The sequence below is a fragment of the Kryptolebias marmoratus genome, linkage group LG5, assembly GCF_001649575.2.
Source record: "Kryptolebias marmoratus isolate JLee-2015 linkage group LG5, ASM164957v2, whole genome shotgun sequence".
NCBI classification, from domain to species: Eukaryota; Metazoa; Chordata; class Actinopteri; order Cyprinodontiformes; family Rivulidae; genus Kryptolebias; species Kryptolebias marmoratus.
In genome coordinates this window covers 5,409,288-5,436,076 of record NC_051434.1, presented here as the reverse complement: position 1 = coordinate 5,436,076, position 26,789 = coordinate 5,409,288, and the positions used below count along the sequence as shown (strand labels likewise).

Sequence of the window (26,789 nt, the reverse complement as noted above, 5' to 3'; positions counted from 1 at the left end):
GGGGGGGGGGGGGGAGAACATAAAAAGTGTGAGGAAACTTTCACTCCTGGAATGCAACCTGATGGTTTGATGAAGTGATACGATCCCAGATGACTGACAAGTTTATCTACTCTGCTGCCTTTACTCCTTTTACGCTCCATGTTTGTATTCGCAGTTGTAGCCTTTTTTGCAGTCCCGCCTCAGTTTCTTTATCTTATCTTTGGGTGTGTGTTGAGCACCTAGTTTTGGAGTCAAAGGAACCCTTTTATGGGCAGTTTTCCACCAAGAATATGACAAATGTTCAGTAAAGGAAGCTGACGTTTTTAAACCCAAATGTCACTGTAAATGGTGTTGGTTCTGGAGAAATATTCAGCTTGGCTTAATATGAACCATTCACAACAACTTACTGACTTCCTTAGGGAGGCAACGTTTTAGGAACTGGCTTAAATCTGATTGTTTTTTTAATTAAAATTGGATTGAACTGGACTGAACCAAACTGTATGTAAACGTGTTAAAATCTGAATCTCACTGAAGCAGAATAAACTATATTGAATTGAACCTGATGGTTTTTGTGTGGAGTGTCTTAAGCTGAGTTTTGTTATGATCATAAAAAAAATACTGATTCCTAACGTCACCCGCCTCTGAAGGCTAAAGGGCAATAATGTTTTTGCTAAGCAAAGACATGGTGTGGTATAACCCAATAAACACTCCAAGATACACACACTGCGCAACATTTTTGCTTACAACTTTGGCAATAATCCAGTCTGCCTGTCAGCAAAATATCTCATGAATCACTGTACAGATTTTAATTAAACTCATAGAAAGTAACCAAGGGATGTTAATTTAGATCAACCAAAATAAGACTTTCTATCAAACAAACATTAAATGTACAGATATTTAGCTGAAATATGGAGTGGTAGTAGCTGATAATCATCCTCAATACATTCTCTGAGCGCTAAAACATCTCATGAGATCTCGGTTCACAAGTTTTGACCAAAATGGCTACAACTCTGTCCCTTCTCATCATAAGATGATCGTACCTTTAATTAAAAAGGTATTTTGTGGTGAACAAACCAGCATTAATGGATAATTTAAGGTGCCCATGGTTTCGAGTGTTACTGGTGATTAATAAAAGGAACATTCCTGAATGACAGAGGTATTGATATCTGATAGACGGGTACCAATGGTTGATATTGTGTTTACAGGTGCGCTGTACCTGAAGGCTCCCTCTGGGACAATACTCCGTGATAATGCACATGTTCGGTGGGTCAAGGCAGGCACCGATGAAACGAGTCAGATGTTCGTTATGAACGTCTCGCATCTGCAGAAACACAGAGACTCAAATCACATTGAAGCCACCGACGCCCCCAAAACTGAAATTAGACACTTAAATGTCAGCGTTTGGCAGAATCGCATTCTTACATGCTTCAACTCAAACAAAACCTTCCTCGTCAGTTCAATGCGTTTTTTATTGATATATTTGATGGCTGACAGATTGCCCTGAAGGAGAGAAAACAATGCAAGGTTATCTCTGTACGTCCTATGAAACTACTGTAAGAATGATTTAACACAAAGTGTCTGTCAAAGACCTTGTAGTATCCAGTTTTGGTGTAGATCTGAAAGTTTCCCTCCATGGTCATCAAAGAACCATAGTTGGATCCTTTCTGTAAACAAGCAAAGAGTTAGATGTTAAGATTTAAATGGTTATTCACAGCAGGAGGATAGTTTAAGTTTCCTGACAGCAGATTTCATCTGAACTGAGGAAATCAAAGTGAATTTGCTTTGAAAGATAATGATCAAAATGACTTTTTATTCAAACAGTAAGGAAAAAACAAAATTAGCAAAACACTTGCTAAAAGTGGCAAAATTCTAGCTGAAAGCTGAAAATATCAAAAAGACAGCTAAAAGCAGCAAAATATTAGCTGAAAACTAATAGTTGCAAAAGTTTAGCTAAAAGCTAAAAGCTGCAGAAAGTTAACACAAAAAGATAAAAATAAATCAGGTATGCTGAAGCAGATTTCAAAGAGGAGTTTAAAGGAGTTTAAGGAACTGAAGATCATTAAATGTATTTTTTAATGTATTTGTAAATGCATGTAAGATTTGTAATTAAAGTTAAATATTTTGAATAGTATAAAAGTTACAAAAACCAAAAGTCAGAGCATCTTTTTCCTGAATGAGCTGAACATGTTGATAAATAAAAAGGCTAAAATAGTAAAATATATACAGGAGTAGAAGTAGAGTAAATGTTGAGCATGAGCAGGACTTCATACCCTGGGGAAACACTGAATTGTTACAGGATTGGTGCAACAATCAGAAACCAGAACCAGGTTCAAAATAAGCCAAGTTTTTTTTGTTTTTTTTTTTACCAGCGACATGGTGAGCCTGCTGCAAGTTCTTCGCATGGTTTTCTCCAGGTTGCTCATCTGGATGTCCTCCCAGGAGACTCTCCACAGCTGGGCAGCCAGTTCACTCTCTAGCTTCAACTTCCTATTCAACAGACAGGAGGACAGGTGTGTGTGCGTGTGTTTGCAGAGTCAGTAATTAAGTGTGTGTTAAAAATAAAGAAGGAGAAACATTGAGAGAGGTGACGGAGAGTTTAGAAGCGAGAGAGAATGAAGGACTCAGACTAGCTGTTAGCTCATCAGTCTGGTAAGAAATAAACTTTACTTTTCTAATTTGAGGCCCTTCAATACGCTATCTACAACCGGCAAGGCATTATTCCAAAGAACCCCACTTCAAAAGCCCTAAACTATTATTAATGAGGGGGGTAAACAAATTTTGTCCGTCTGCCTGCAGAGCAGAATGACCTGAACAGCCAGGAAAATAATTATTTCACTTTTATACAATTAAAGATATAACTTAAATGATCCTTTTTTTCTTGTGTTGTTAATTTGTTGGAGGTCTTAATGTTTTGCAAACAGCACAGAAATGTAAATCCAGCCTGTCAAAGTTTAAAATATAGCTATTTTTATCATAAATTACTCTGAAGTTAGCAATGTTTGGTTGTTTTGAAAAAAAAAAAAAAAAAAACCCACGAAGACCTAAAGCTTTTGCTTCATATCTTTATTAATATTTAATATACAAAAACAGCAGGATATATAAACAACAAGTTAGTTCATGTTTTCCTTTATAAACTACTCTGCTCTCCTTGGACTTCAACCAAATCCAGCTCGCTGCAATGACTTTAAATATCAGTAACTTACATCGATTTATAGTGAGCACAAATCTAACCACAGATTACAGCTAATTCTTCTATATACTTCAACAAACATGCACGTCTGTTATCATAATACAATAATATCAAGGTTATTTGCCCACTAAAATAATAACTTTTATCTTGTGTAATGTGCAAATAGTAAACAATACTTTTGTCCAGTAATTTATAATAATTTAACACATGCAGATGAGTTCATAACTGTGTTCAGTTTCCTAAACTTCTAAGAAAGTGAGGACAAAACAGAAAACAGTCAACTCCTTTGTTTTTTTGTTTTGTTTTGTTTTTTTAAATATTAACTCTCCACCCCCTCATTCTGGGCCTCGCTGTGATCTCCCTATTTATGACGGACAGAAGGAAGGAAAGAAAGGAAGAGGATGTGTGAAAAAAGAAGGGAGGGAAATATGGACAGGAAAGAGAAATACAAATAAAATGGAGAGAGAGAGAAAGAGAGAGAGAGAGAAAGAGGTGCTGTGAGAGTTTGAACTGCCACAAAACCGTGTGTGATCTTTGCATCATTTATTTTTTTATTTTTTTGTGCAAACCAAGTTTAGTTTCTCAGCTCAAGGTGTGAAAAACTGTGCAGAGTGAAGACAATTTGTCTCGTAAAGATCATCAAAGGCTTGTCAGTGAAAGTTCATATGTTGTCAGAAGTGGAAACGCATGTGTGTGTGTTTCTGATTGGATTTAAAATCAGGAGCAAATTTATTAGAAAAACATGCAAATCAGACTTTTTTCATTAACTGGATTAGGCTGCACAGTCTGCCACGTGGTGGCGGTAGAAACTACTTTGCTTGGTCGTAGAACCAGTTGTTTCAACCAGAAACAAATCTTGAGGATTCAAGAATGAGGAATTAATTTGAGAATTACTTTAACGTCTGAGAGATTATATCCAAAGATTAAACGAGCACTAAAATATTGTCAAAATACTAATATTAAGAAGATTTTTTTAAAATCCAAGTTCAAGTAAAAGTACCAAATTATTAATCTACTCAAGTGAAAGTAGAATTAGCTCATCTGAAACTGACTCAGAGTAAAAGTGACTTTTTAAAACATTAATATAGGGGCTCTCCAGTACAATAAAAACAGGACAAGATAGAATATTTTCCTGTTATATTTTAGATTTTTTATATTCATATAATAATAATATAAATAAAAGTGCAAGAGCATCCCTAAAACATGTGAACAAATAGCATTTAAATCATTTGAGAAGACAATGCATTATTTAAGGTAGTATTTCGCTGGGCTGAGTCTCCACAGCTCTCACTTTACTCGCTTGAGCTGCAGAGGCTCGAAGTTTTGTCACTTGAATTTTAAACATTTTCAAAACCTTTCCCCCCCCTCAAAACTGTCACAACGTGGGTGTTTCAAACACTTCTCAATTTTATCAGGAATCTTTATTTCTAATCCAGTAGATTAAACCATAAACTTGGGTGCAGCTGCCAAGGTAATGTGAGCATAAACGGGCAAATAATCTGCACAGCCTAGAATAAAGTTCTGTTGTTATCAAATTGGAAAAAAGCAGTAATTTTCAGAAATCAGCCGTGCAAAATGAGGCTGCATGGCTTGCTGATATGACCTTTACAGCAAATCACTGCTTTACTTGTTGATAAAAACAACACATCAAATGAGCCGTATGACAGCTGCTTTAAAAACCTTTTTAGAACTTGCCTACCATTCAGTATCTAGTTCACATTTTCTTTTTTACTATTCAAATTGTACGCCAAAGACTTAAAGATAACTCTTAAAGATATTATAAGGTACATTAAACGTGAGTGTCATACTTCATAAAAACCGACTGCTTCACGGTTTCCTGAAAACGGTAAAATGAGGTTTTGGCTTCATTCTGCTGATTTCAGCTGCAGCAGAAAGTGACGGAGGTTTGATTTCTGCTGGCTCTGCAACACAAGTGCCCGCCTCGTTTCTCTTCATTTTTCACTGGATTTCAGTGTTAGTTTTTATTTCTGTCTGTCACTGTCTGCAGTAGTTTACCAGGACATGATTTATTTCATTGCATTTGTCTTTTGTTTTTTTAAATTTTGCAATGGATTTAATTTAATGTACTGAAATATGATATTTTAAACCAAATCTAAATAGGTAAAAACAAAATTATAGAGTAAATACTTAAAAAAGCAACAATACTACACAATTATTGTTACTTTTAGCCTCTGATATCACAACTGGGAAAACACTGGTCAAATTTTATGAGTTAATTGGTTGTTAGCCTAAATAAAATACAACAAAAATCACAAAAGTTGTTATCATTACATCTAAAGTCTTCTTTTAAACACCTTTAATGAGTGTATTGTGTTTTTTTAGACAAAATGGCAATGGAAAACCCGATTCTGCACGCGTGTGTGCCTCACCTGTAGATAAAGATGGTGATGGTGACAATGATGACAAAGACAAAGCAGATCACCATGGCAACCATCTGATGCATTGTAACCGTACCTGTGTGGGCGAGAAAGGGAAAGAGGCAACCATCAGCACAGGAAGAAAACACAACGCTCGCTTCAGATCTGTGCAGGGAGATGTTTTTGTGTGCAGCAGTCACTTGTGAAGAGTTTATGTTGGGAGGAAAAAATAAAAAATAAAAAACAGCATTTTGCCAAATTCAGTTATAACCAGAATATGTGTTGATAATTTTTAGTGGCGTCCAAAGTTGTGTCTTCAAATCTGTTTGTGTTTGTGTCGAGAGGTTTATCTGCGCTGAGAAAGTGTGTGTATATGTACCATAATATACAACAGGTTTGAATCCCCACAGTCTTTCTATATTAGTTCCTAAAAGGTCAACTTTCTTGTTATCTTTTAAAGCGGCTCTGATCAATAATTGTCTCTGAAAGTCTGAAGTAATATCTTTAAGAAATATTTAAATATTAAGCTAAAACCTGTCAGGTTGTGACTTTGTTGGAGCTAAAATACTCTTGTGTGTCAAACTATGCAATCTTTGGTGTTTTTCACAGGTTTAAATAAAGGAACAGAAACAAAATATGCCTTTGTGAAAGCTGCTGGAGACAAAATGTCTCCAGATTTGATTTAAAACTGGTTCTTTGCTAAGTTGTGTGTTATGTGTTGAAACAACACTGGTTCATTCCTTTGTATGCCTGAATGATTCATAGGTCAGAGTTAAGTGGCTTAAACAAACAACCTAAAACAACAAACATAAGGAAAACATTCCTCTGAAAATGTTCAGGTGCTGGACTAAGAATAAAAGTAAGAGGAGCCGAAGTCCCAGAAATCTTTTAAGGACTCTGTTACTGTTTCATTGTCTTGAGGAGGTACAAGCATCTGATTAGGATGCTTCCTGAACGCCTTCCTTTGGAGTTGTTTCGAACATATCACACAAGGAGGAAACCCTTGGGAAGACCCTGAACTCTGGGATTATATAATTCCTTCTTTCTTGGAAAACCTCGGGTATGACTTCCCACGTTGAGGAGCTGGAGAGTATCGCTCGGGAGACGGATGATTTGTTTCCCTCTGGAGTCCAAATTCCAAACTCAAACTTAGAGAAATTAGGATAAAAGGGAGGCTGTTGTTTAAATCTGTTTATAACTGAGTGTGAAATCAATAGTTGTGTTTTAGGTTTGTATCAGTAGGTCTGCAGTCTGTATCTGAGTGTTTTTAATCTTTAGTTTTGTTCTGTGTGTGTCAGTAGAAGACATTTCCTACGTGTGAGGCAGGCTGGGTTGTCGTTTTTGAAGCCACACTCTGGGACGTCTGGCGGTGGAGAGCCCCCAGGCCACTGAAAGTTCAGACCTTTCTGCAGGACCAGCTGCTTTAGACTGCCGTTATACACACACACCACCTGAAACACACAGCAGCAAACATCCGGATCTCCGTTACCCTGTTTCACACACCAGTTTGATCAAGGATGTGGACTTTTCATTCCAGTAATGTTTCACCAAAACACTACTCTTAATGCCCAAACCTGATCTAAAGGCTGGAAGCCAAGATGCTAAAGCTCAAAACATCTTGTGTGCGCCACGATGCCAGGAGGGAAGGAGAGGAGCGAGAAAGATTATGTATTATTTATTTATTACAAGTAATTTTGACATTGAAATACTCAACAATGATTGTGTATATTGCATGTTTTTTATATCACGCAGCTCTAGTTGGAAACATTCAAGACTGCTGCCATTATTTTCCAGAAGTGGACGTCTCAGCAAGTTTACCTAAAAGGTCAAACCCTGAAATGCTCAGAGATGTTACAAAATAAAACCCCAAAGAGCTACTGCTCAGACCCACCAAGCCTCAGTTAGCAGGTTAATGTTAAAGCTAAGGACTAAACAAATACGGCCACTCTGAGAGCGATGAAAGGAAAAAAAACAATTCTGTCTTAAAAGAACACAAAACCACAGATTAAGTTTTTCATCTGAACAAGATAAAAACGTCTGGAACAATGTTCTTTGGACGAATGAGACCAACGTGGAGACGTCTGCCCATGTTTGGAGAAGAATAAACACAACATATATGCTAACTGTTAAGCGTGGAGGTGGAAGGAGGATGATTTGAGCTTGTTTTGCAGCCACAGGACCTGGAGACATTGCAGTGATTGAGTCAACTGTGAACCAAAGAGCTCTAGAGACAAACGAGAAGCCTTCTGTACAACAGCTTGGCCAAATTATGTCATTATCTAAAGCACGGCAGCGAACCTACAACAGAACAGCTGAAAAAGATCTTAACCTGACTGAAATGCTTAACAGATCTGTGTCTAAACACATGTTTACAGACTTCAATGATGTAACAAAGAGAGGACTAAAAATTATCCAGCAATACGCAGAAGACAGAAGACAGTCTCTGCTTCTAATAGTAAATCTACAAATTACCGAAGAGCTTCTGCATTCTGACCTTCTTCTGTTCAATAACGCTGAATAATACCCGATGTGTTGTAAAGTGAGGATTCCATCGCAAGTTTGTCTTTCACCTGAAACTCTCCAGAGTCCACATCCGTCATGTCCCAGACAACAAAGTTCGTCTCTCTGTCTCCCAGCTCGTCCATCTCCATCATTCCCATCACCCCTGCAGAGACGCCACATGTGCCGGTTACAACACAGTTTCTCAAGAGCATTTTTAAAAAAAACACACGGTTGGTTCACTCATTGTTTGTTTCTTTTTGAACTTCTACATTCTCTTTTATTTATTTATGATGACAGTAATTTGCGTGCGTGTGTTTTTTTTTAACTTAAAAAAACAACATAGTGATTGAACACAGTTGTTGCTTTTGTTGATTTAAGTCCAACAAACTGACAGAAACCAAGAATGTGACTAAAAATATGTCCAAAAGGGGGGTCAGGGGTGGGGGATCTCAGGTTTCAGCTGGGAGGGTGGGAACAATCACAGAGGGAAAAACAGTCAAAGCTCCAGATTTTAGGTGAATATGAGAATATTCCAAATCAACATTCAACACCTTAAAGACGGATCGTTTGAACTGTTGAAACATTTGTTTTTAATCACTCTGTGGACTGAATTCCAGTTTGATAGATGGGACTGTTTTTGGACCAGAAACCTTCCATTTATTAAAGCACTGCTTATCAGTAACTTCTCGGTACCAGTTTGCTTACAGGAAGGATTTCACTTAGAAAAAGATGCAAATCATCGCCCAAAATAGAACTTATGAAGGAGAAACCTGTCAAGCGTTTGTTTCTGGACATAAAAAGTCACGTAGAAATGCAGATATTGTTTAATTAAACTTGCACCAAAACAAAGTTTCACAGCCAGTGAAAATGCACCGAATCCTTGTTACCTGCACGATTTAGAAACAGGATGAAGGTTGGCCTTTTGGGCTTAGAGATAAGAAGTCAGTTAATGGAATCGGTCAATGCCAGCACCAGGTTTTCTTCCTGAATTATGAGTAGAACCCATTTAGTTCAAGCAGTTCCTTCAGCTTAAACACAATGAAACATTGGTAGCATTCAGTCCTTCCTGCAGAACGTCGATTGAAGAGTTTCCTCTTGAGTCGGAAGTTAGAACTTCTGTTCTGCTGAGAGGGAACGTGACGAGGACGTCAGGAAACTAGATGGGTGAGATTAGCAATCATCAAAAGACCAGAAACACCAGGGAGGTCAACGCCTGTTTAAGACATCGCCGTGAATTGGTGAGGCTGCTTATTGAGTCATTAAAACAGCAAAAAAAGCTGAACCTCAGAGCTCTCCCTACAGGAACGCTTGGAAAGGAACTTCCATCACGTTGCTGCTCCTGTAACGCCGATCCTAAATTCAAACGGCGTCAGTCTCTCTTCCTCTGACGCACACGCTCGGTGATTGATGGACGCAGACTTGGTTTCAGTGTGTGTCGGTGGTTTAAAAGCAGTCCAATCTAATAAAGAGCGAGCAGGGCGGCCTGTTTATCGGCACCATCAACAGACTGAAATACACACACTGAAATGACAAGGGTGTGTTTTCACAGACCGGAGTGTTTCAGCTCAGAGTCCGATCCTGGATGTGATTACACCGCAGGTGAGGTTTAAATTTAGTTCCTGTAGATGGGATAAACTAAACGGATGCACTTATAGTAAATACGAGTATGTGTTTACAAATATAAACACTATAAATACTGTCATAATACAACCATCTGTTACTGTGTACACAGTTTTTCTCTTTTTGGAAAGGACAATATTTGATTAAAATAAAAGAACAAAACATTTAAATAAATTGGGCTTTATAAAGTTGGCTGCGTTACATCCTGGTATTTATAGACTGAAAGCTGCTTATTACAAAATAAATTATTTGTTTTGGCTGTATGAGAGCAAAAAAGTCTAATTTACACCCTTTTATTTCATGAATCTCATGAGGACTTTTTATTTATTTTTGTCCCCCTCTGCATCATGACTGCATCAGCAGGTTTATGTCCCGACACATCGGTAAAGACAGTGATCAGATTAGTGACTGTCTCCAGCTGAGTCCTGCTGTTAGAGTCCTACTTCCTGTAATGAACGTCCATTTTCTGTGGACGTTTGTCTCGCTCACCTGGACCCCTCGTCTGGGCACGTCCCTGCCATTTGTTAGTTCTTGTTTTTAACATCTTAGTTTTGTCGTCTTTTGATTTGTTTTTAAGTTTAAGAACAAAAATGAGAAACAAGTCGGGTTTATGGCGTTCCTGTCTGGATTTGCCTGATTCGTCATCGTGTTTTGTGACGTCTTTCTTGTCCATTTTCTTCTGGTCCTGGTCATTTGGGTCTATTTTGTCCTTTAATTTGTACTGCCTCTCTTGCCTTGTCCATCTGTGTCTTAATAACATGAGTACGTGTTCTGTTTTTTATCTTTGTTGTAACTTAATGTGTGTTTTTATGTCTGCCCTCCATTTTTTAGCATCTCCTCATGTCTCCTTGCCCCATTTTCTTGTTATTTTTTTTACTATTATTATTTTAATTTCCCGTTTTGCCTCATTTGTAACTCCTTCTTGTCCGGTTTTGTTGTGTTACCACGGTCATGCACCTCAGGTCTGTCTTTTCCTGTTCTGTCCAAGGACTCTTTCTTTTGTTTTTGTCTCATCCTCTTCTGATTTAGCTGTGTAAAAAATATAAGAAAAGTCCCAGCAGAGGAAAATAAACACCACAACTCCACCGGCATCTGGATTTTAGAACATCGCTGTCCTCCCTCTTAATGTCTCAGTGTTTGAGGACACTCAGTAAAACCTTTTACAGTTTCAGTCAAGACTTGGTGCTTTTCCGCTGTTTGAATCAAGAATGATGAAAGTTCCCATGTGTTTGTCTTCTGAATATTTCAAAAACTAAGATAACAGTCAAGTTATTTTACCAAAGTTTGAAACAACATGTGCAGCTGATGGACGGAGACGTTTTTATGGTCCATAAACTTCGGACAGTTTAAGTTGCTGTGATGATAGATTGCAGTCTGTCTTTACTATTTGCTCAGTAGTTTTTCTTTCTTTGTTTGGTTTTCTGGTGAAACAAGAAGAAGAGATTTCAGCCGAATGATCCAAATTCAACAAATACTATCTGCTGTTTTTAGGCTTTTGGACGAAAGAATGTTTGATAAAATCTGAAAAAAAAAAAGGAGTCAAACTGGAGAAGATGAGATCAGGGGAAACATTTCTGAAAATATTTGAACGCTGAATTGTCAATTGGATTGTTTTTGAAGGAAACTGGATAAAATAAATAGGAATTCTTTGGTTTAAAGTAGAACAGAAATATCGTGTTATCACAATCCTTCCTGTCAAACCTGCTGGGTGTGGCGTCAGTGTTCAGGATTTTAGGAATCTATTAAAAGAAACAGAATGTATATAACTGTGTCCATTATTGTAGATTTCATAAAATAAAAACTGTTGTGTTTTCTTAAACTTGGAACGAGCTGCTTCTGCCTATAAATGGTTGTGACAGCCTGAAACATAAAACGTGAAACATGTCAAAATGTTTAAAAAAGCCAATTATCTTAAAAAAAAAAGCAACTGTTTTGTGTTTAAACGGGATATTATTTAGGTGTATAAAGTCACCAGTTTAAAAATTCAGCTACAAACACACTTTGGGACTTTGTTTGGGAGCACATCTGAAAAAAATCTTATTCAGTGAGAGCCTCAGATTTGGAGGATTCTGGTATTTTAAATATTTTTACATTTGTTTTAAATCTCCCATTGGGATGGCGACATTCCAAAACAATTTGCATACATCGCATAAAACTAACTGAGAATTGATACAGAAATTTGTCTAAATCCATTCCTACACCATTACAGAACCTATAATGAGTCCAAAACAAGGACTAGAAAAACAAAAGGTAGTTAAAAAACTATTTGAAACCAAGTTAAGGGTTTAGCCAACAGTTTAAGAATCCATTAAATTCCGATTTAGCCGTGTGATTATAAATAAATAAAATTTCTGCCCATGAGATGACAACAAACTTCCCTTTTCTTGTTGTACTTAGTTTAAGAAGGTAAAGTAATTGATCCCCGTCCACACACACAGCTGCACACACACACACCCTCTGTTTCCTGTCTCAACCCTGTCAGCAGTAAAATTAAGCAAAAATTTTCTCTTTGTTTTCACACTCACAAACTGTTTCCTGGAAGTGTTGGGAGCTCTGAAAAATGACAGACAACTTCCTGTCTGTGGTAACAATGCAAGCCTGAACATTTAGCTTTCAGGCCAGGCCCAAAGTCCTGAACATGGACCCGATTCTGCCTGACGTTACAGACATAAACCACCACAAAATCATCAGAAGTGACCATGTGTTTTTCTCCTACATGCTAAATTAGAGACCAAACAATGGAGAAAAAGAGGAATTTTCCATCTAGATTTGTTGTGCTGTGACTTGGCCATCCTGGTCGCTGGTTTGAGTCTAAGACATCCTGTTCCCAGCGACGCTGCCAGCTGGTACAAATTTTCACCGCAGCTTTACGCTAACATGCCATCTCCCCGCTGACAAACCCCCCCGGCCGTGAGAATGTGTGTGTCTGTCAGACTCAGATTCCCATGGTGACCTCATCCAGCTCCGGGGCTCCTGATAGGTCGTCGGGGCTCGTTAGTTAATCAGCAGCATGATTGATTGGTGGCAAGGAGAAGCTGGTTTCTGTCAAGAATCACTGAAACAGCTTCAGAGACTGCGGTTTTCACCGTTTCACCAAACAACACAGCTACACTCATAACAATAACGTTCAGAGCGAACATTAAAATAAAATTATTAACTTTTGTTTTATAAAGAAGCAATTATTGTTATTGTTGCAGCTTCATATTTCTGGGTTAACATCACGTTTTAGGGTCGATCCCAAATTTGTACAAGGGCTTGGACCGATTCTCTTTAATTGTATTTGTCAAACAAAAGAGAAACAAAAGTGAGTTATGTTGTATAAAGAAGTACTTTGTTTGTGTTACTTGTGTCAGTCTTGTTAAATGAATAAAAAATAGATCAAACTGAAACAACAAAGCTGACATAAAGGGTTGCCAACTTTCTGAAATGGAAATAAGGAACACGTGAGGGACAGTTTATGTCTAGACAGACCCAGAAAAGATAGAATAAATAAGATTAAGGAGTATTTAGACAGACTCAGAACAATGATTAATTATTAAATGTCGTTTGCATAATTAGGTTTCTTAAAACATTTTTCTGTCAACTTTTGTCAATTGTTTTTCCAAATCCAGATGACTGTGTAGAAATTACATTTAAAACTCAACAAGTTAGTTTTAAGTGTTTCATTTAACAAACCGAAACTCAACAGATTATGTTATGCAAAAATCTTTCTTTTTATTCTAATCCAATACATGCATGCTTTTTTTTTAGTGTTTAATGTGAAAATTGAGGTCAGTTTTGTTGGTAGGACTTGGGTAAAATGAAGGACTTTTCCTGCAGTTTTATTTATTTATTTTTAACCACAGTGCAGTTGATGAAATGGATATTTCTGCTCTTTGTGGTTTTCTGATTAATAGCACACATTTTCAGAGCGGGCTGTTCTCATCCAACGCTGTGCTCTGATTGGTCCAGGGCTGGCTGCACATTTCCAGCTTGACCACAAAATGCGTCCAGAGCAGGCGCATGAGAAAAAGAGGGAAGAATCACCTGGGACGGTCTTGTTCCACATCTTCAGGGTCACCACATCTCCTCTGGGTCTCTTCACCGGTCCCGGTCCTGTCCTCTGCTGGCTCAAAGTCTCGTTCAGAGCCTGAGAGTACAGCATCACTCCGTCATAGAACCCTGCAGCTATCAGGTTGTACTGACAGAGACGCAGAAGGATTTCGGTTAACAAATATCAAAAATATGAGTCTCAAACTGTTAAGGTGCATCAAGAAAAAGCACATTCATATCTACCAGGGAGTCTTTGATAGTAAAGTTGAACGACTTCTTTGCTTCGCTCTTCAGAGTTTCCACAAACTGGAAATATTCTGGATTCTGAGGCTCCATGTAGGTCAGCACCTTCACGCTCTGTAAGAAAAGGGACAGAGAGGCAGGGCTATAGGTGGGATCTGACTGGGCTGCGACTGTTGAAGACGAAATAGAGACTCAAAATTAGAAGAAAACTGCAAAAAAGAGGGCACATTTTCCATGTCAGTTTCTCTGAATTCTGCGTGTTTGTGATCAGGGACCCCAAAAGTCACAACCTTGTGATGGTGTGCACAGCTTGCTAAACTGTATTCTAGGCCGCACACATTATTTTGTATCCATATTCATGATTTAATCAACTCAGAACACTTTTGAAATGAAGATTGGCAGCTATGGGTCAGTTTTCAATATTTATTGTTGTTCATCAACGCGGTTTTTAGACCCGGACATTGTTTTCTGTCACTGGAGAGCTCCCATGCTGGTGTCAGAAACACTTCATTAGCGCTCATGAAACGGACTGGAGATGCATGCAACAAAGTTTAGATGGGTTTGAGATGCCTGCGATGAATCCGTGACTATTTTAAGAGAAAATTTTGTGTCAGCTTCTGCAACTCACAGTGAAATTGAGAACCCCTGTGGACGTTTCGAGACATTTTGGAGCAGCTGCAGCCCAGTAGGATTCTGCCTTATTTACTGATCAATAACATTTCAATCAAACAAAACTATTTGGACTTATGTTCATTTATTCAAACAGAACACAGGCATCTGAAGAGGTTAATCTAATGCTGTTCATGATTTCAGTCAAGTCTAAACATCTGGAAAAGGAAGCAAAAACAACGAGGACCGCTTCTCACCCTGAAGGCGATTTTGGCCGCGTAGTCATCCTGATCTCCTCTGAACCAGGGCGTGACGGGTCGTCTGTCCCCCATACCTTCAGCAAAAAGATCAATGTAGAAGAAGACAAAGTTCTCAAGCTCCACCCCATCCTTCCAGAACTGGATCATCAGGTTCCTGAGGATATCCCGAGAACAGCACAGGTACACCACTGTTGAGGTAAAAACAAAAATGTGTCTTTATTAAGTGAAGGAGATAAAGGGAACAAGACAAGACGGTCATTTGCATCTTTAGGAAAAACCCGTTTAAAGCCCATTTGCATCATTAATAGTCTCTTTATTAAGTCATCTTGTCCTCTTTTAAATGAGCATCTTTGTAATAATTTTCTGTCGCTTCAAAGCCATTTTGGTTTCGTTTTGTCACATTTGTTGTGACTGGACTGAGTCCTCTACTAGACATGTTAACAGTCTTTCACGCTGCTCCTGGGTCCAGTGTGACAACATCAGACTGTGGACCGGGCCCGGCTCTGTCTAACAGGGCTCATGACCTCAGCACTCAGCTCAGCGGTCTCCATGGCAATAATCACAGAACCTCCTCTAACGAGCCCGGGGTCAGACAAGAAACACTACCGTAGTTAAAGATTGTCACGAGCCTCAGATTGGAGAAGGTGTGAACACCACTCACAAGAAATTGATCCAAAAAACGGCCACTGATTGAGTCTAGATGGATTATTTTCATAGAAAATGTTACCAAACGAAACCACTAGAAGCACCAGAAGCGTTTTATACTACATCTAAAATTTTCTGCCCGATAATGGGACACAAATGTGGCATGAGAAAAAGTGAAAACATCCATTCCCAAACATTTGGGCCAATCCCATTCCATGACAGTCTGCTCAGTTTCGGTGCAGACTCAAAACAATAACCTCCCAAGCGTCAGTCAAAGTCCTTCAAAAAAATAATAAATACCCACCCCAGCCCAATTCAATTAGTCCCCAAGGTGGCCTTAATAACAGGGACAGAAAGTTTCACATGCAAAACCCAAAAGCTTGCATGTTGTTTTCTCTGCAATCAACTGTTTTTAATAAAACTTTAGGGGAAAAAAAGACATGATTGACTGAGAGATGTTTTTAGCTGTGACCCACACCCACATGCTCACTCGTGTTTCCATGACTTCAGAGGACTTTACATGGATTTGCATTTATTTCTGTAAAACTTTACTCCAGTTGTAACCATAACTACAGCTCGACTAACTTTCTCTCAAATATAAACCTAACCATAAATGTCTTCAATTCGACATTTATTGATATACAGTATTCAAAATTGAAGACACTTCCCCATAATGTGACTGTGTAAACAGATTTTCATCCCCGCATCATGAATTATGTCTGACAAACACAAACACACACTCAGGGGTAATTACTTTGAAGACATCCAACATTGCCGGGGGGCAACAGCTGGTGTCGGTTTGAGGACAACAGAAGCAGTTAGTGTGTCTGTGATGATTTCAGTCCTGCCGGTGTCCGATCTTAATGCTACAAACATTTCAGTAACTTTAAAACAGCTCGTTTACACTAACAGGATAAACAGAAGCAGGTATAGCTATGGTTTATAGAAGATTTTATACAATGTGTGATATTTCTATTTACTTGCACATTAATTAAAGAACAGATCTTTTGAAGTGGGGTTTTCTGGAAAGGTTATGAGCAATTAACATCTCACAGCTACACTTAAGGCGGTATTTCACTGGGATGCAAACGTTGGCGACTATTTGACAAATGTCTCGTAACGTCGCAGAGGCTAGCAACCTCCTGGGACTAATTTTCTCTCAAAATAATCAAATGAATGTTCGCAGGCATCTCAAATCCAAACCCTTCTCAATTTAGTTTCCATATGCTGTCATCGAGAATACGACCCCCCGAATGTCCATCCATTCATTTAGTTTACAAATGAAATGTTTAAGATGAGTTATTTTAAGATGGCAGAAATCCACTTTCAAAACTGACTACATTTGAAGACTGTCAGCTCATAAATCTGGTCAGAATTAAACTCTGTTTTTCCCAAACTAAAGTATTTCCAGGAGCCATCTAAAACAGCAAAGATATTAATTGTTTATAACCTTTTCACTGAAAGCCACTAACAAAGAATCTGAGCTATCCTTTTCAGGCGCATAGATTAAAATTAGCAGATAAAACAAATATCGACTGTGTCTGTGTGTAAAGTTTTCAGCTGAAAACAAGGGAAGCAACGCTTTGAGACAAAATTAGTGCAGTAAAACAAAATATTTTCTCTGAAATAGTAATGGTAATGTTAGGATTAACATCGACTTCATCTTTGATTTTGTTTAACTTAATAGTGGTTTGTCTTATCAGACTTCTTGTCTGAGTAGATTTAATACTGCTAAGGTGAATAATAATATGTGATACCTTAACTTGCACAGCTACTTTGCTCCCTGACAGCGGCAATATGTTTCAAATTAAACAAGCATGAAAGTCAACAGAAGAGGGTTAAAGGGACACATTTACTTCTGCCGCACTAAAGTCCTGATTATTTACAGGTGTGCGCTTAGAGATCCAACCAAAATGTCCTCACAATGTAGGAATGTCCTTATAATGCAGGAATGTCGTCACTCCCGAGGCCCTAAACTGAAATTGGTGCTCATAAAACAAAAAGCACACAAACTTGCACGCCGACAAAAACATAAGAGCTGAGGTCAGTCATTAACCGGTACAAAGAAAAATAAAACAATAATTAACTATTATTTCATGACATCGAGGCAGGGAGGGAATCAAAAAAGGGAGGATGAGGAAAGAAGAAGGGGGAGGACAAAGGAGTGAAGGTGAATTAAAACAGTGAAGTAAAAGGAGTTGGACCTCAAGAGTTCATGCAAATCCAGCCGATGATTGGTCCCAAGGCAGAGAAATGAAGAAAGGTTAAACTCAAAGTAGAGAATATCTGATGTTTTTGGAAAGAAAGAGCAAAGAAAACGATGGAGAAGGATGGTAAAAGCATCTCAGTGCAAAGAAGGAAATAAGAAATGTTAACAAAACCAGCAGCAAAATAAGTGGAAGCATCACATTTGCCATGACAATGAATCACCAAGACAACAAATTACTGCATTAAAGAAGTGAAGAGGTGGAAGAAGAAGTTTTGAGACTTGAGACAACAGTGAAAGAGCGGAAGTGTCGAAGCTCATCTGACTTTACTGGTCACTGAAGGAGACAAGGAAGAAGGGAAAGGAGCAAAGGTAAACCCCCCCCCCCAAAAAAAAAAAAAAAAATTACAGCTGCTGACCTCGTCCATTCTCCACGATCTTTTGGGCCAGCAACTTGTAGTTCGGCTCACTATCCAATAAGTAGTCATACGTAGAGATATTCTGTTCCCTCAGTGATTCATACACCCCTTCCACAGCGAAGTAGCATTGTCTGTCGTCGTTGGCATCCTTGTTGTCAAAGTAGATGAGCATGACTTGCCTCTGCCAACCGAACATCTCCTGGATCCTCTCACTGAAGTTTCCCAGCTTGACATGTGTGGGTCCTGTGTTTGTGACAGCTTTATAAAATTTGAAGCCTACTGCACGAGCCCCGGCGGTCACCATAGGTACATCCCAGTGGCTGGTGAAGCGAGCAACTGGTGAGGAAGAGTAGTCACATCCAGGCCCGATGAAGGCCCAGGGGTCGTAGGACATCTTAAGGTCAACAGCGACCAGCGGTGCCATGGAATCAGAGCAGTAGCCCTCACGGTTCTCTGAGTTGTTGTGGACCAGGTCGAGCTCCAGGCCAGGTAGAAGCCAAGGGTCAGCGTTCACCCGCCGGATGGCCAATTCCAATGCCGGCCCAACTCGAGGCCATGCCCACGCATAATCCGTGTTAGTCAGAGGCAAGATGGCTGCGATGGTGACAACCTGAAGATCGCCTGTGGTGTTGCCAGAAGATAAAGAGGGCTCAGCTGCTTGGACGAAGGGCAGGAGGAAGAGGGAGAAACAGTGCCAGGACGACATGATGAGGAAGGGTTTCACTGCCTGACAGACGTTCTGCAGGGAACAGATAACACTTGAGTTATCAAACAGCATGACCTGTGTGTAAAACAACCTGTCTGACAAGCTACAGGGAGAAAAAACAATGCTTCATGCCTCTCGTATAAATGACAATACAAAACCTCTGGATAAAACTATCCTGACAAAAGAGAAATGTATGTCCTACAGATTATTTGACAGCAGAGACACACACAATGTATTTTAACCACACTGATCTCTTTTGTTTAATGACTATGCAACTGACAGATACACATGGTTATGTGGTAAACATCAGCCTCAATAGCTAGTCTTGTCATTTTGTGAATAAATAGTTTGTCCTTTGTAAAATTTTGAAACTGGACGCTTGTTTCTCATGCTCATCTACGGTTACATTTTCAAAACTGGAGTTTGAAAATGTCAGCATGTGAAAAGAAAACATGGCCACTCCTGTTCCGGACAAAAGGTTTTGTTTACATATGCTGAGATACAACCGAGAGTTGTTGTTGTAAATTATGTGCAACCTTCAACAACCTGTGGAAGATTACAGACTTCCTGTTTTGGAGGGTGAGTTTCACAGCAAAGGGCTGCAGGTGCAGCCAGCTGACCAGGAGAAGATGCACAGAAAAGAGATGGAAACAAGGCAGGAGCTAATACTCAAAGACAGTCTGAAGCTAACCCTTACAGACCTACCATACTACTGCTTTTAACACCAGTCTTTGGATAATAAAACTCCTTTTGTTGGCTGCGATTACATAACTCAGCACAAAGTAATAGACTTATCTTTTTGTTTTGACTGAAACTTGATTCTATAAAAACATCTTTGAAAGAGCAAAACATGCTAACATGCATAACTTCAGAGTCCTGCACATCTCTGAGCTCAACAATGAGACAACGACGGAAGTGGAGAGGAAATATTAGGAACTGCGGTCTTTCCATCTCTGCCTCAGGTGGAGGTTTAACAGTGGATGCAAGCTGGTGCAAAGACACCACAGAGCATTGATTCACACAGATCTGCTGAACACAGCGAGACACCCCCCCCCCCCACTACCTAGTAAAGGTGACGGTTATGAGCGATTATTTGATGTATAACGACCTGGACATGAGACATTCTCAATTGATTTATAAATGTCAAAAACTGATAAGTATTTACTGTTAATAACATCCTGAAAAAGGCAGAACTCAGATGCAGAAGTGCAACACGCAGAATACTCAGAATTCAGTGAGACTACAACTAAAAATTTGCCTTTTTTTCTCACAATTTTGAGTCGCCAACTCCTCCCCAACAGCCCCTTACGTTGCACCATTGTCCTTTGTCAAAGGATGGTCTTTACAACAGGACAAAAAACACTGGAAATAGCTCTAACGTGATGCGTGGACATCTGTTGCCACAGAATCTTAGCTTTTTGACTCATTTTTTTTTGTTCATTTAGTTCCCATAATCTTGTTTGAGTGAAAGCCGTTTTATTCTGCACGGTAGAGCGAAATATTTAACTCCACTGCAGATTCCCGCTCGTACTACCTGGACCTAATAAGATGCGACTCCAGTTCAACACGACATTTAATCACCTGATATCTGGAAGCTACATTTACGAACAATCAGAAAGAACAGCTTCATTACTCAGGCAACAAGACTACTAAACTCACAGTGACACTCATTCATATAAGCAAAAGAACAGTTTAGTTTTAATATGAATACATTTAAAAGACAAAAAATAACGTAATATCTGAAAAAATGCAGTCTGTCCACTACCTTAAACAACCTTTTCTGTTTTGAGGATAAAATGAGAACATTGCCTGCATAAAACTGTGTCCCCAGGATAAAACACAACCCAAACTTATTCTTTATTTTCCAAACAAAACCATAGTGAGTCACCTTCTGTTTTCTGTTTAGCTTTTTTTCTGAATGAATTCAACATTTCAGAAATAATGGATCCCCCCCTGAGGAGCCGGTCCGGCATCGGGGAACTCGGCCAGATTTTCCATGTGGGATCCATAAAGCGTTACCCGTTAGCTCAATGTGGGCCCCATGTGTGTTTGAGGGTCCACAGACGTGGAAGTAATGTCCACAACTGAGCTGTTAGGAGATAATTGCTGGTTAAACACTGCTCCGACCGTATTTACCGTTTGAGTAATGAGTAAACGGTTTCCAACGAAGCGCGATGTCGCGGGCTGATGGAGACCTGAGAGTGAAGCTGAAGGGAGACGTTTCGATGGAGACAGTTTCAAAAGCATTCACTGTTGTTGTTTAAATGCTGCAGAATCGAAGCTTTTCTTCGATTAGTCTCAGAAAGATTCTCAGAAAAGATTCGTGAAATAAGAGAAACTCAAATATCTGCAGCTAAACCTGCGCTGCATGCGCTGGAGGATGGTGATGACCAGGAGACAGTAGCTGCTCTCCTACTGGGCTGATGATGAAAACCAGCATTAAAAATAGTCCCTGCTCTCTAATGGCACGTTTTGATAAACGATAAATATTAATTACATATCTGTTCTTTTTTTAGTGGATATAAAATTTATGAAAACTTAAATAAACACTAATAAAAGACACACCAATAGTGCACATGTGTGTAAATATGTTTGTGTTTGTGTGCCATTGTTCTCCTGCTGCCTTCGGTCTTATATAAGGCTTACAAAACAGCAGCAGAGTCTCAGAGGATCAAACACATTTAGGATTCACCTTGTGTTTCTTAACCTTCTGTTCAGCTCAGTAATAACAAATAACATCAGCTGAAACCTCTGCTTAGATTAACTAAATGCTGCATGTTTGAATGTCTGCATACGGAGTGGATATTTTTGTTCTGACGCATACGAGACGAGAAACATTCAGCCTTTTCACCAAATTCCAGTTAATGCATAATAACACAAGCACTGATCCAGTTATTCAAAATGCAGCTCAGGTTGTTGCAGGATAACAATTCAGAAATAAAGCACCTGTCCTGAACAGCAAAGAATTTAATTTAAATTCATGAGTCTCTCCTCATAGATCAGCATAACAAATCAATCAGAGACTTTTGATTGTTTTTTTTTATTATTATTTCTGTCATTGCTGATTTGTTTCCCCCAATTAGCTTCTGAGCTCAGAAATGGTGTCATCTCATCCTAAAATGTGCGATTTTGTCCCTCAGAAGGGCACACGTTTGCAAAAAAAATCATAATCAGAGCAGAAGATAAAACAAATATGTTCAATTAAAAGCAAAACCGTTAAGTAATTAGACAACATGTTACTTTTCTGTATATGACTAACAGGTTAATTTCATTATCAGATGAAAATGACTGAAAACTTTAACTTCTCTGTCTGGTTTGAACATTTCCAGCTGCAGCTGAGGCTGATTAGAAGAAGGAAAAAAACAGTAAAGAACATTTTGACTGCTCTGTTGGTCTTCGGTGTCAGAAACAATCCTCTGGTTTGTTCATTTTCTGCACCGGGTCGGTACCGGTCCTCCTCCGGTACCGGGAGTCGTGTTTCCGCAGCCGCTATGAACTTGGGTCGGTGCCTCCTTACCTGTTCAGGTCCTCAGACCGCGGCTTCCTGCGGCTCCATGTTTCCCAGCTGACAGGAGAAGAGTGAGGAGGAGGAGGAGGAGATGTTTTCCTCTCCGCCGCTGCTCCCGGCACGTTTCCGGCACACAGTCCGGGAAACGAAGAAGAGGAAGAAAGTCCCAGCAACGTTCAACCTTCCACGCGGCCGCGCGCCACCACGCGCGCGCATTTTTGGAGAGGGACGTAGAAAAAGAGAGGGCACGAGGGGCAGAGTCGTGATAACGCTGTGTGGGCGCGTGCGCGTGCGGGTCTGCGGCGGGAATCAATTAGGCCCTGAAGGAGACCCGAAGCTGATTGGCTGTAAGAATTAATTCATCTGTTCGGAGAGGAAAGCAGAACCAAATCACTTACATTAAAACACAGTTTGTTCTGTTCGGGTCAAAGTGCTGCTCAGTTAAAAGTGGGGTTCTTCATCAGTCGGCCCGGAACCCCGTGTGGTTCTGGAGCCCCCTGGTGCTCAGCTGCTCTCCTGAACCAGAACCAGAACCAGAACCAGAGGCAGCTGCTGCCGCAAAACCAACTAAATGGGAACTTGAGCGCTTTTCTCCTGCTTGGTTTCCTCAGTTAGACAATCACTGACAGCAAAACCTTATAGATTTAATCTAATTTAATTCGAATTAACTCAAACTGGCAGTTTTGTCTGAGATTAACACAGAAATATCAGCTTCAGACCCAAAAACAGCTGCATAGGTCGGTTTACTTTCACAAACCTGAGGACATAATGACTTTCATACATTTATTATGATTGTTACAGTTATGGTGAAAACTTGCCTTCAGCAGTCACTTTTACTATTAATTTGATTTCTAAAATTTACTTGAGGACCCTCAGGTGGTGGCTAGTGACCCGCTGCGGGGTCCTGAACCCAATTTTGAGAACCGCTGGATTAAGGAACAGCCCCTGGAGAAGCTTTTACATTTGATTAAACACAGAGAAGATGATGAGATAGGATGTTTTTTTCATTGCAACATTTCTGCTTCATTTCTGGTCTTTGTGTGTGAAATTCACAGTCAGAACAATCAGTTCATGAACATCTATGTGTGCAAAACCATGAAATAAACAGAATAAAAACCTAAATTTATCCGCTTTTTTCAAAATAATAAGAAAAAATGAAACAATTTAAATAAATACTTGAGAGTTTTTGTTGTTATGGTTTAAATAAAAGCATGCAGCATCCGACAGAACGTGGAAATGAATGAATTTTGAGTTAGAACACCAATAATCCTAATTGAAAGTGAATTTAGAAGAACTTTTTATTGTCATTATATTAAAAATAAATTGTTAAAGTCAACTTTTTCATGAATAGATGTCATAAAGAACTGGAAATTGATTTAATGGATGACTAAACACTCATAATTTGCTGATTACGACGGTAATATTATGCTTTCAAAAAGGAGTTTTGATAATATAGATATTGTGTACAAAAGATTTACTGTGATTGATATAAAATGAGGTGTTAAACATTATTTTTGTTTAATTTCTCTGTTTTAATCAGGCGTGTTGCTGTGTAACCCAAAGTAGGGAACATAATAATGCAATACATGAATAATTTAAGTGTTTCATCAACATTCCTGACCTGTTAAAGTTTAATGATTTAACAATCTCTTATTAAACTTTGACCTTCGCCTTCTCTTCGCTCTGCGCTGATCCTCGGCCTTGTTCCTGTAAAATATTTGTTTTTAAAGTTTATTCACGGCAGAAACGCAAAGAATGTGGCGTCAACAAGAGCTGTGACATAACCGTGTGTGTTGTTGTTGATAAAGTTAATGTACAACACACACACACACACACACACACGACCCACTGAGTGAGTGGGTCTTTGAACAGGATACACCCGGTGGACCAGGAAGCCACTTTGTGACACACACACACACACACACACACACAGACTCTCCCTCTCTGTACCTCTTCCTGGAAATGATCACCACCCACACACACATAAACCCACACAGATTAACACACACACACTCCCTGCCCTCCTTGTTAATGAAAACACTCGTTTGTGTGTGGACGCTTTCCTTGTCTGAGGGTACATGTTGTAAATGAAAGCACCTCGTGAGCGTCATCACGGCTGAACACCCGAGGGTCACGGGAAATGACTCCACTGGGTTTCCTCTCTGCGACAATTTAACAACACTCGGTTTAAAGGAGCCAAAAAAAGAAGAAAAGAATCAGATTAAAGCGTTCAGATGCTCCACCCTCACCCTGGAGATTACTAACAATAAGCAAAATCTTTTAGGTATAATTTGGGTTTTTAAGCTTGGTACTGTGGAGTAGTGATGAATACTCAGTATCTTTATGTGCAGTAAGAGTAAATAATTCTTGCATTTTCAACATAAGCTCCATGCTATTTTCCATGTCATTAATGCATATCATACAGATGTTGATTTAGGTGATATTTTTTAACCAAACAATGCTCGTTTTGCGTCACCAACTGCACGAATTAGGCTGCTGAAGTCGTTTCCCCAATCTAACACCCAAAATAGCAACTCCTGACTGTAACAGTGAGTAAAAGCAAAGACAACATGCTTTTCCTGCGCTGGTTAGATAATATCTGTTTGAGTCAGATTACACCGAGCAAGAACTGTTGTTCAGTGTCGGGATATCTTAGCAGTTAGTGTAGCAACGTGAGCTTTGATTGGCTTTCAAAAACATAAAAAAAAGTGATAAAATAAAATGAAAAGGCTTTTATTTAGGGGCCCTGCTATGAGCAGCAGTTTGCCTTTTGCTCCTTTAGAAATTTCTCCCTGATTCTTCAAACTGCGTTTTCTTTAACTGCTGGCACAGAGCGGTCGACACAAAAATACTAAACCCTCAGAAACAATAAACCACACATCGTGTGGTGAAAAAAAACAAAAACTGAAGAGATGCTGAAGTTCAACAGGTGCAATAACTTTTAAAATGAAAACTGACAAAACTATTGTTTCATGAGGAGCAGCCAGTTTAGTGTTTTAGAAGAGTAAAAGCTCAATTTAAAGGGAAAAGTAACTAAAACAATCAGGAATCAAAACGGACTGTTTGTAGCTGGCATCACATCTGTTTAGTTGTTTGTTTAGGCTGATATTAGACGTCTTCTCTGTCGAGAATGTGGATTTACTGTTTCTGTTGGGCAAAACAACAACAAAAAAACAAACAAACATTAACTGAGCAGTAATGAACATGCAGTTTAAAGAGGCAAAATAACTAAACAGAGATGTGGGTTTTCACCAACTCAAACTACAAACACTGGAGGCCTGGAATTCCTCCCCAGGCGACGTAACAAGCACCTGTCTTGACTGATGTGAACACACCACCCCACATGACGGGTGGGTTGGTAAACAGTCCACAGAGGACAACAGTCCACAGGTTGGACCGGTGGCTGAGTGACGAGGCGTTAACGCTCGGCGTGAAGACAATTAAAACATGGAAATCTCAACGACAACAGAAGCATACGCCATCCATCCATTTTATTTACCTGCTTCTCCTCTCCGGGTGGCGGAGAGCTGGTGTCTGTCTCCAGCAGTGCGAGAGGCGGGGGGACGTCCTGGACAGGTCACAAGTTCATCACAGGGACACACAGAGACAAACGAGACAGACAACTATTCTCACTCACACCCAGGGATCATTTAGAGTTAACAATGAACCCAACATGCATGTTTTTGGTCTGCAGGAGGAAACCAGAGTACCCAGAGTAAACCCACATGTGCACAGGAAGAACATGTAAACTCATGTAAACAGAAAGGCCAGGAGACGATCCTGTGACCTTCTTGCTGTGAGGCGACAGCTCCAACCACTGCCCCACCATGTCGGCAAGTGAAACAAACAAACCAAAAATAGGTCAGTTTGCCTTCTCTGTATGATTTAGGATTAACATCACCTGGACTACACACAAGACTGCTCAGAAGCTTTAAACCATCCCTAGTTAGAGACAAACTCTCTTTTAAACTTTTAAAGTCCTGATCAATATTTCTTCAGGTTACTAGAGGCAGGAGGAGACGGAGACAGATAATTTGCTGTGGTGGACATTCTGGCATCCAACAATAAAGATTCATCTTCTACAGCTGTTAAATAAAAATAAAGCAGTAATGTAAATGATGTAAAGTAAATGTGTAACAGTTTTATGGCTTTAAGTTCTAGTTGAAGTGTTAAAAGCTTGAATAAATTCCCATTTCTATTCATGTTTAGACCCGACAGTGACATCTGGTGGAAAACATCGTTTCTTTACAAGCTCACCGTGACCATGAATAAGAACAAGCAGGTAAAGAAAACACGATGAGGAGGAAGGATGCAAAATCTGTGATTTGTATCTAAAATATAGTTTATATTCTGGGTATTATCCTGCTGATATTCTGAATGTTTTCTGTTCTAGATAATTACAAAGAGGGAATCTGAAAATTATAATACATGTTTGTTGAAATGTACTGTGTGAAAAAAAAAAAGATTTATAACTAAAAGAGTTTTTTTATTG

The 26,789-nt window shown here is 39.3% G+C and overlaps 1 protein-coding gene across 2 annotated transcripts in view; it reads right to left on the bottom strand.

The window, feature by feature from the left end:
* npr1a (natriuretic peptide receptor 1a) overlaps positions 1-22,536 on the bottom strand; it is a 29,978-nt gene extending 7,442 nt beyond the window's left edge. Inside the window, exons 1-12 of one of the 2 annotated variants that reach the window (XM_017429720.3) lie at positions 22,307-22,536; positions 18,084-18,822; positions 14,811-15,001; positions 13,945-14,058; positions 13,696-13,849; positions 8,118-8,212; positions 6,863-6,998; positions 5,560-5,644; positions 2,346-2,466; positions 1,569-1,643; positions 1,402-1,479; positions 1,196-1,300 (exon numbers count right to left, since the gene is read on the bottom strand). In XM_017429720.3, coding sequence (XP_017285209.1) covers positions 1,196-1,300; positions 1,402-1,479; positions 1,569-1,643; positions 2,346-2,466; positions 5,560-5,644; positions 6,863-6,998; positions 8,118-8,212; positions 13,696-13,849; positions 13,945-14,058; positions 14,811-15,001; positions 18,084-18,789 — 1,860 coding nt within the window. In that variant the 5' untranslated portion in view covers positions 18,790-18,822; positions 22,307-22,536. Of the gene's footprint in view, positions 1-1,195; positions 1,301-1,401; positions 1,480-1,568; positions 1,644-2,345; positions 2,467-5,559; positions 5,645-6,862; positions 6,999-8,117; positions 8,213-13,695; positions 13,850-13,944; positions 14,059-14,810; positions 15,002-18,083; positions 18,823-22,306 lie in introns of those variants that run through there. The other variant, XM_025008950.2, reaches the window with a different exon arrangement.
* Positions 22,537-26,789: the final 4,253 nt, after the last annotated feature.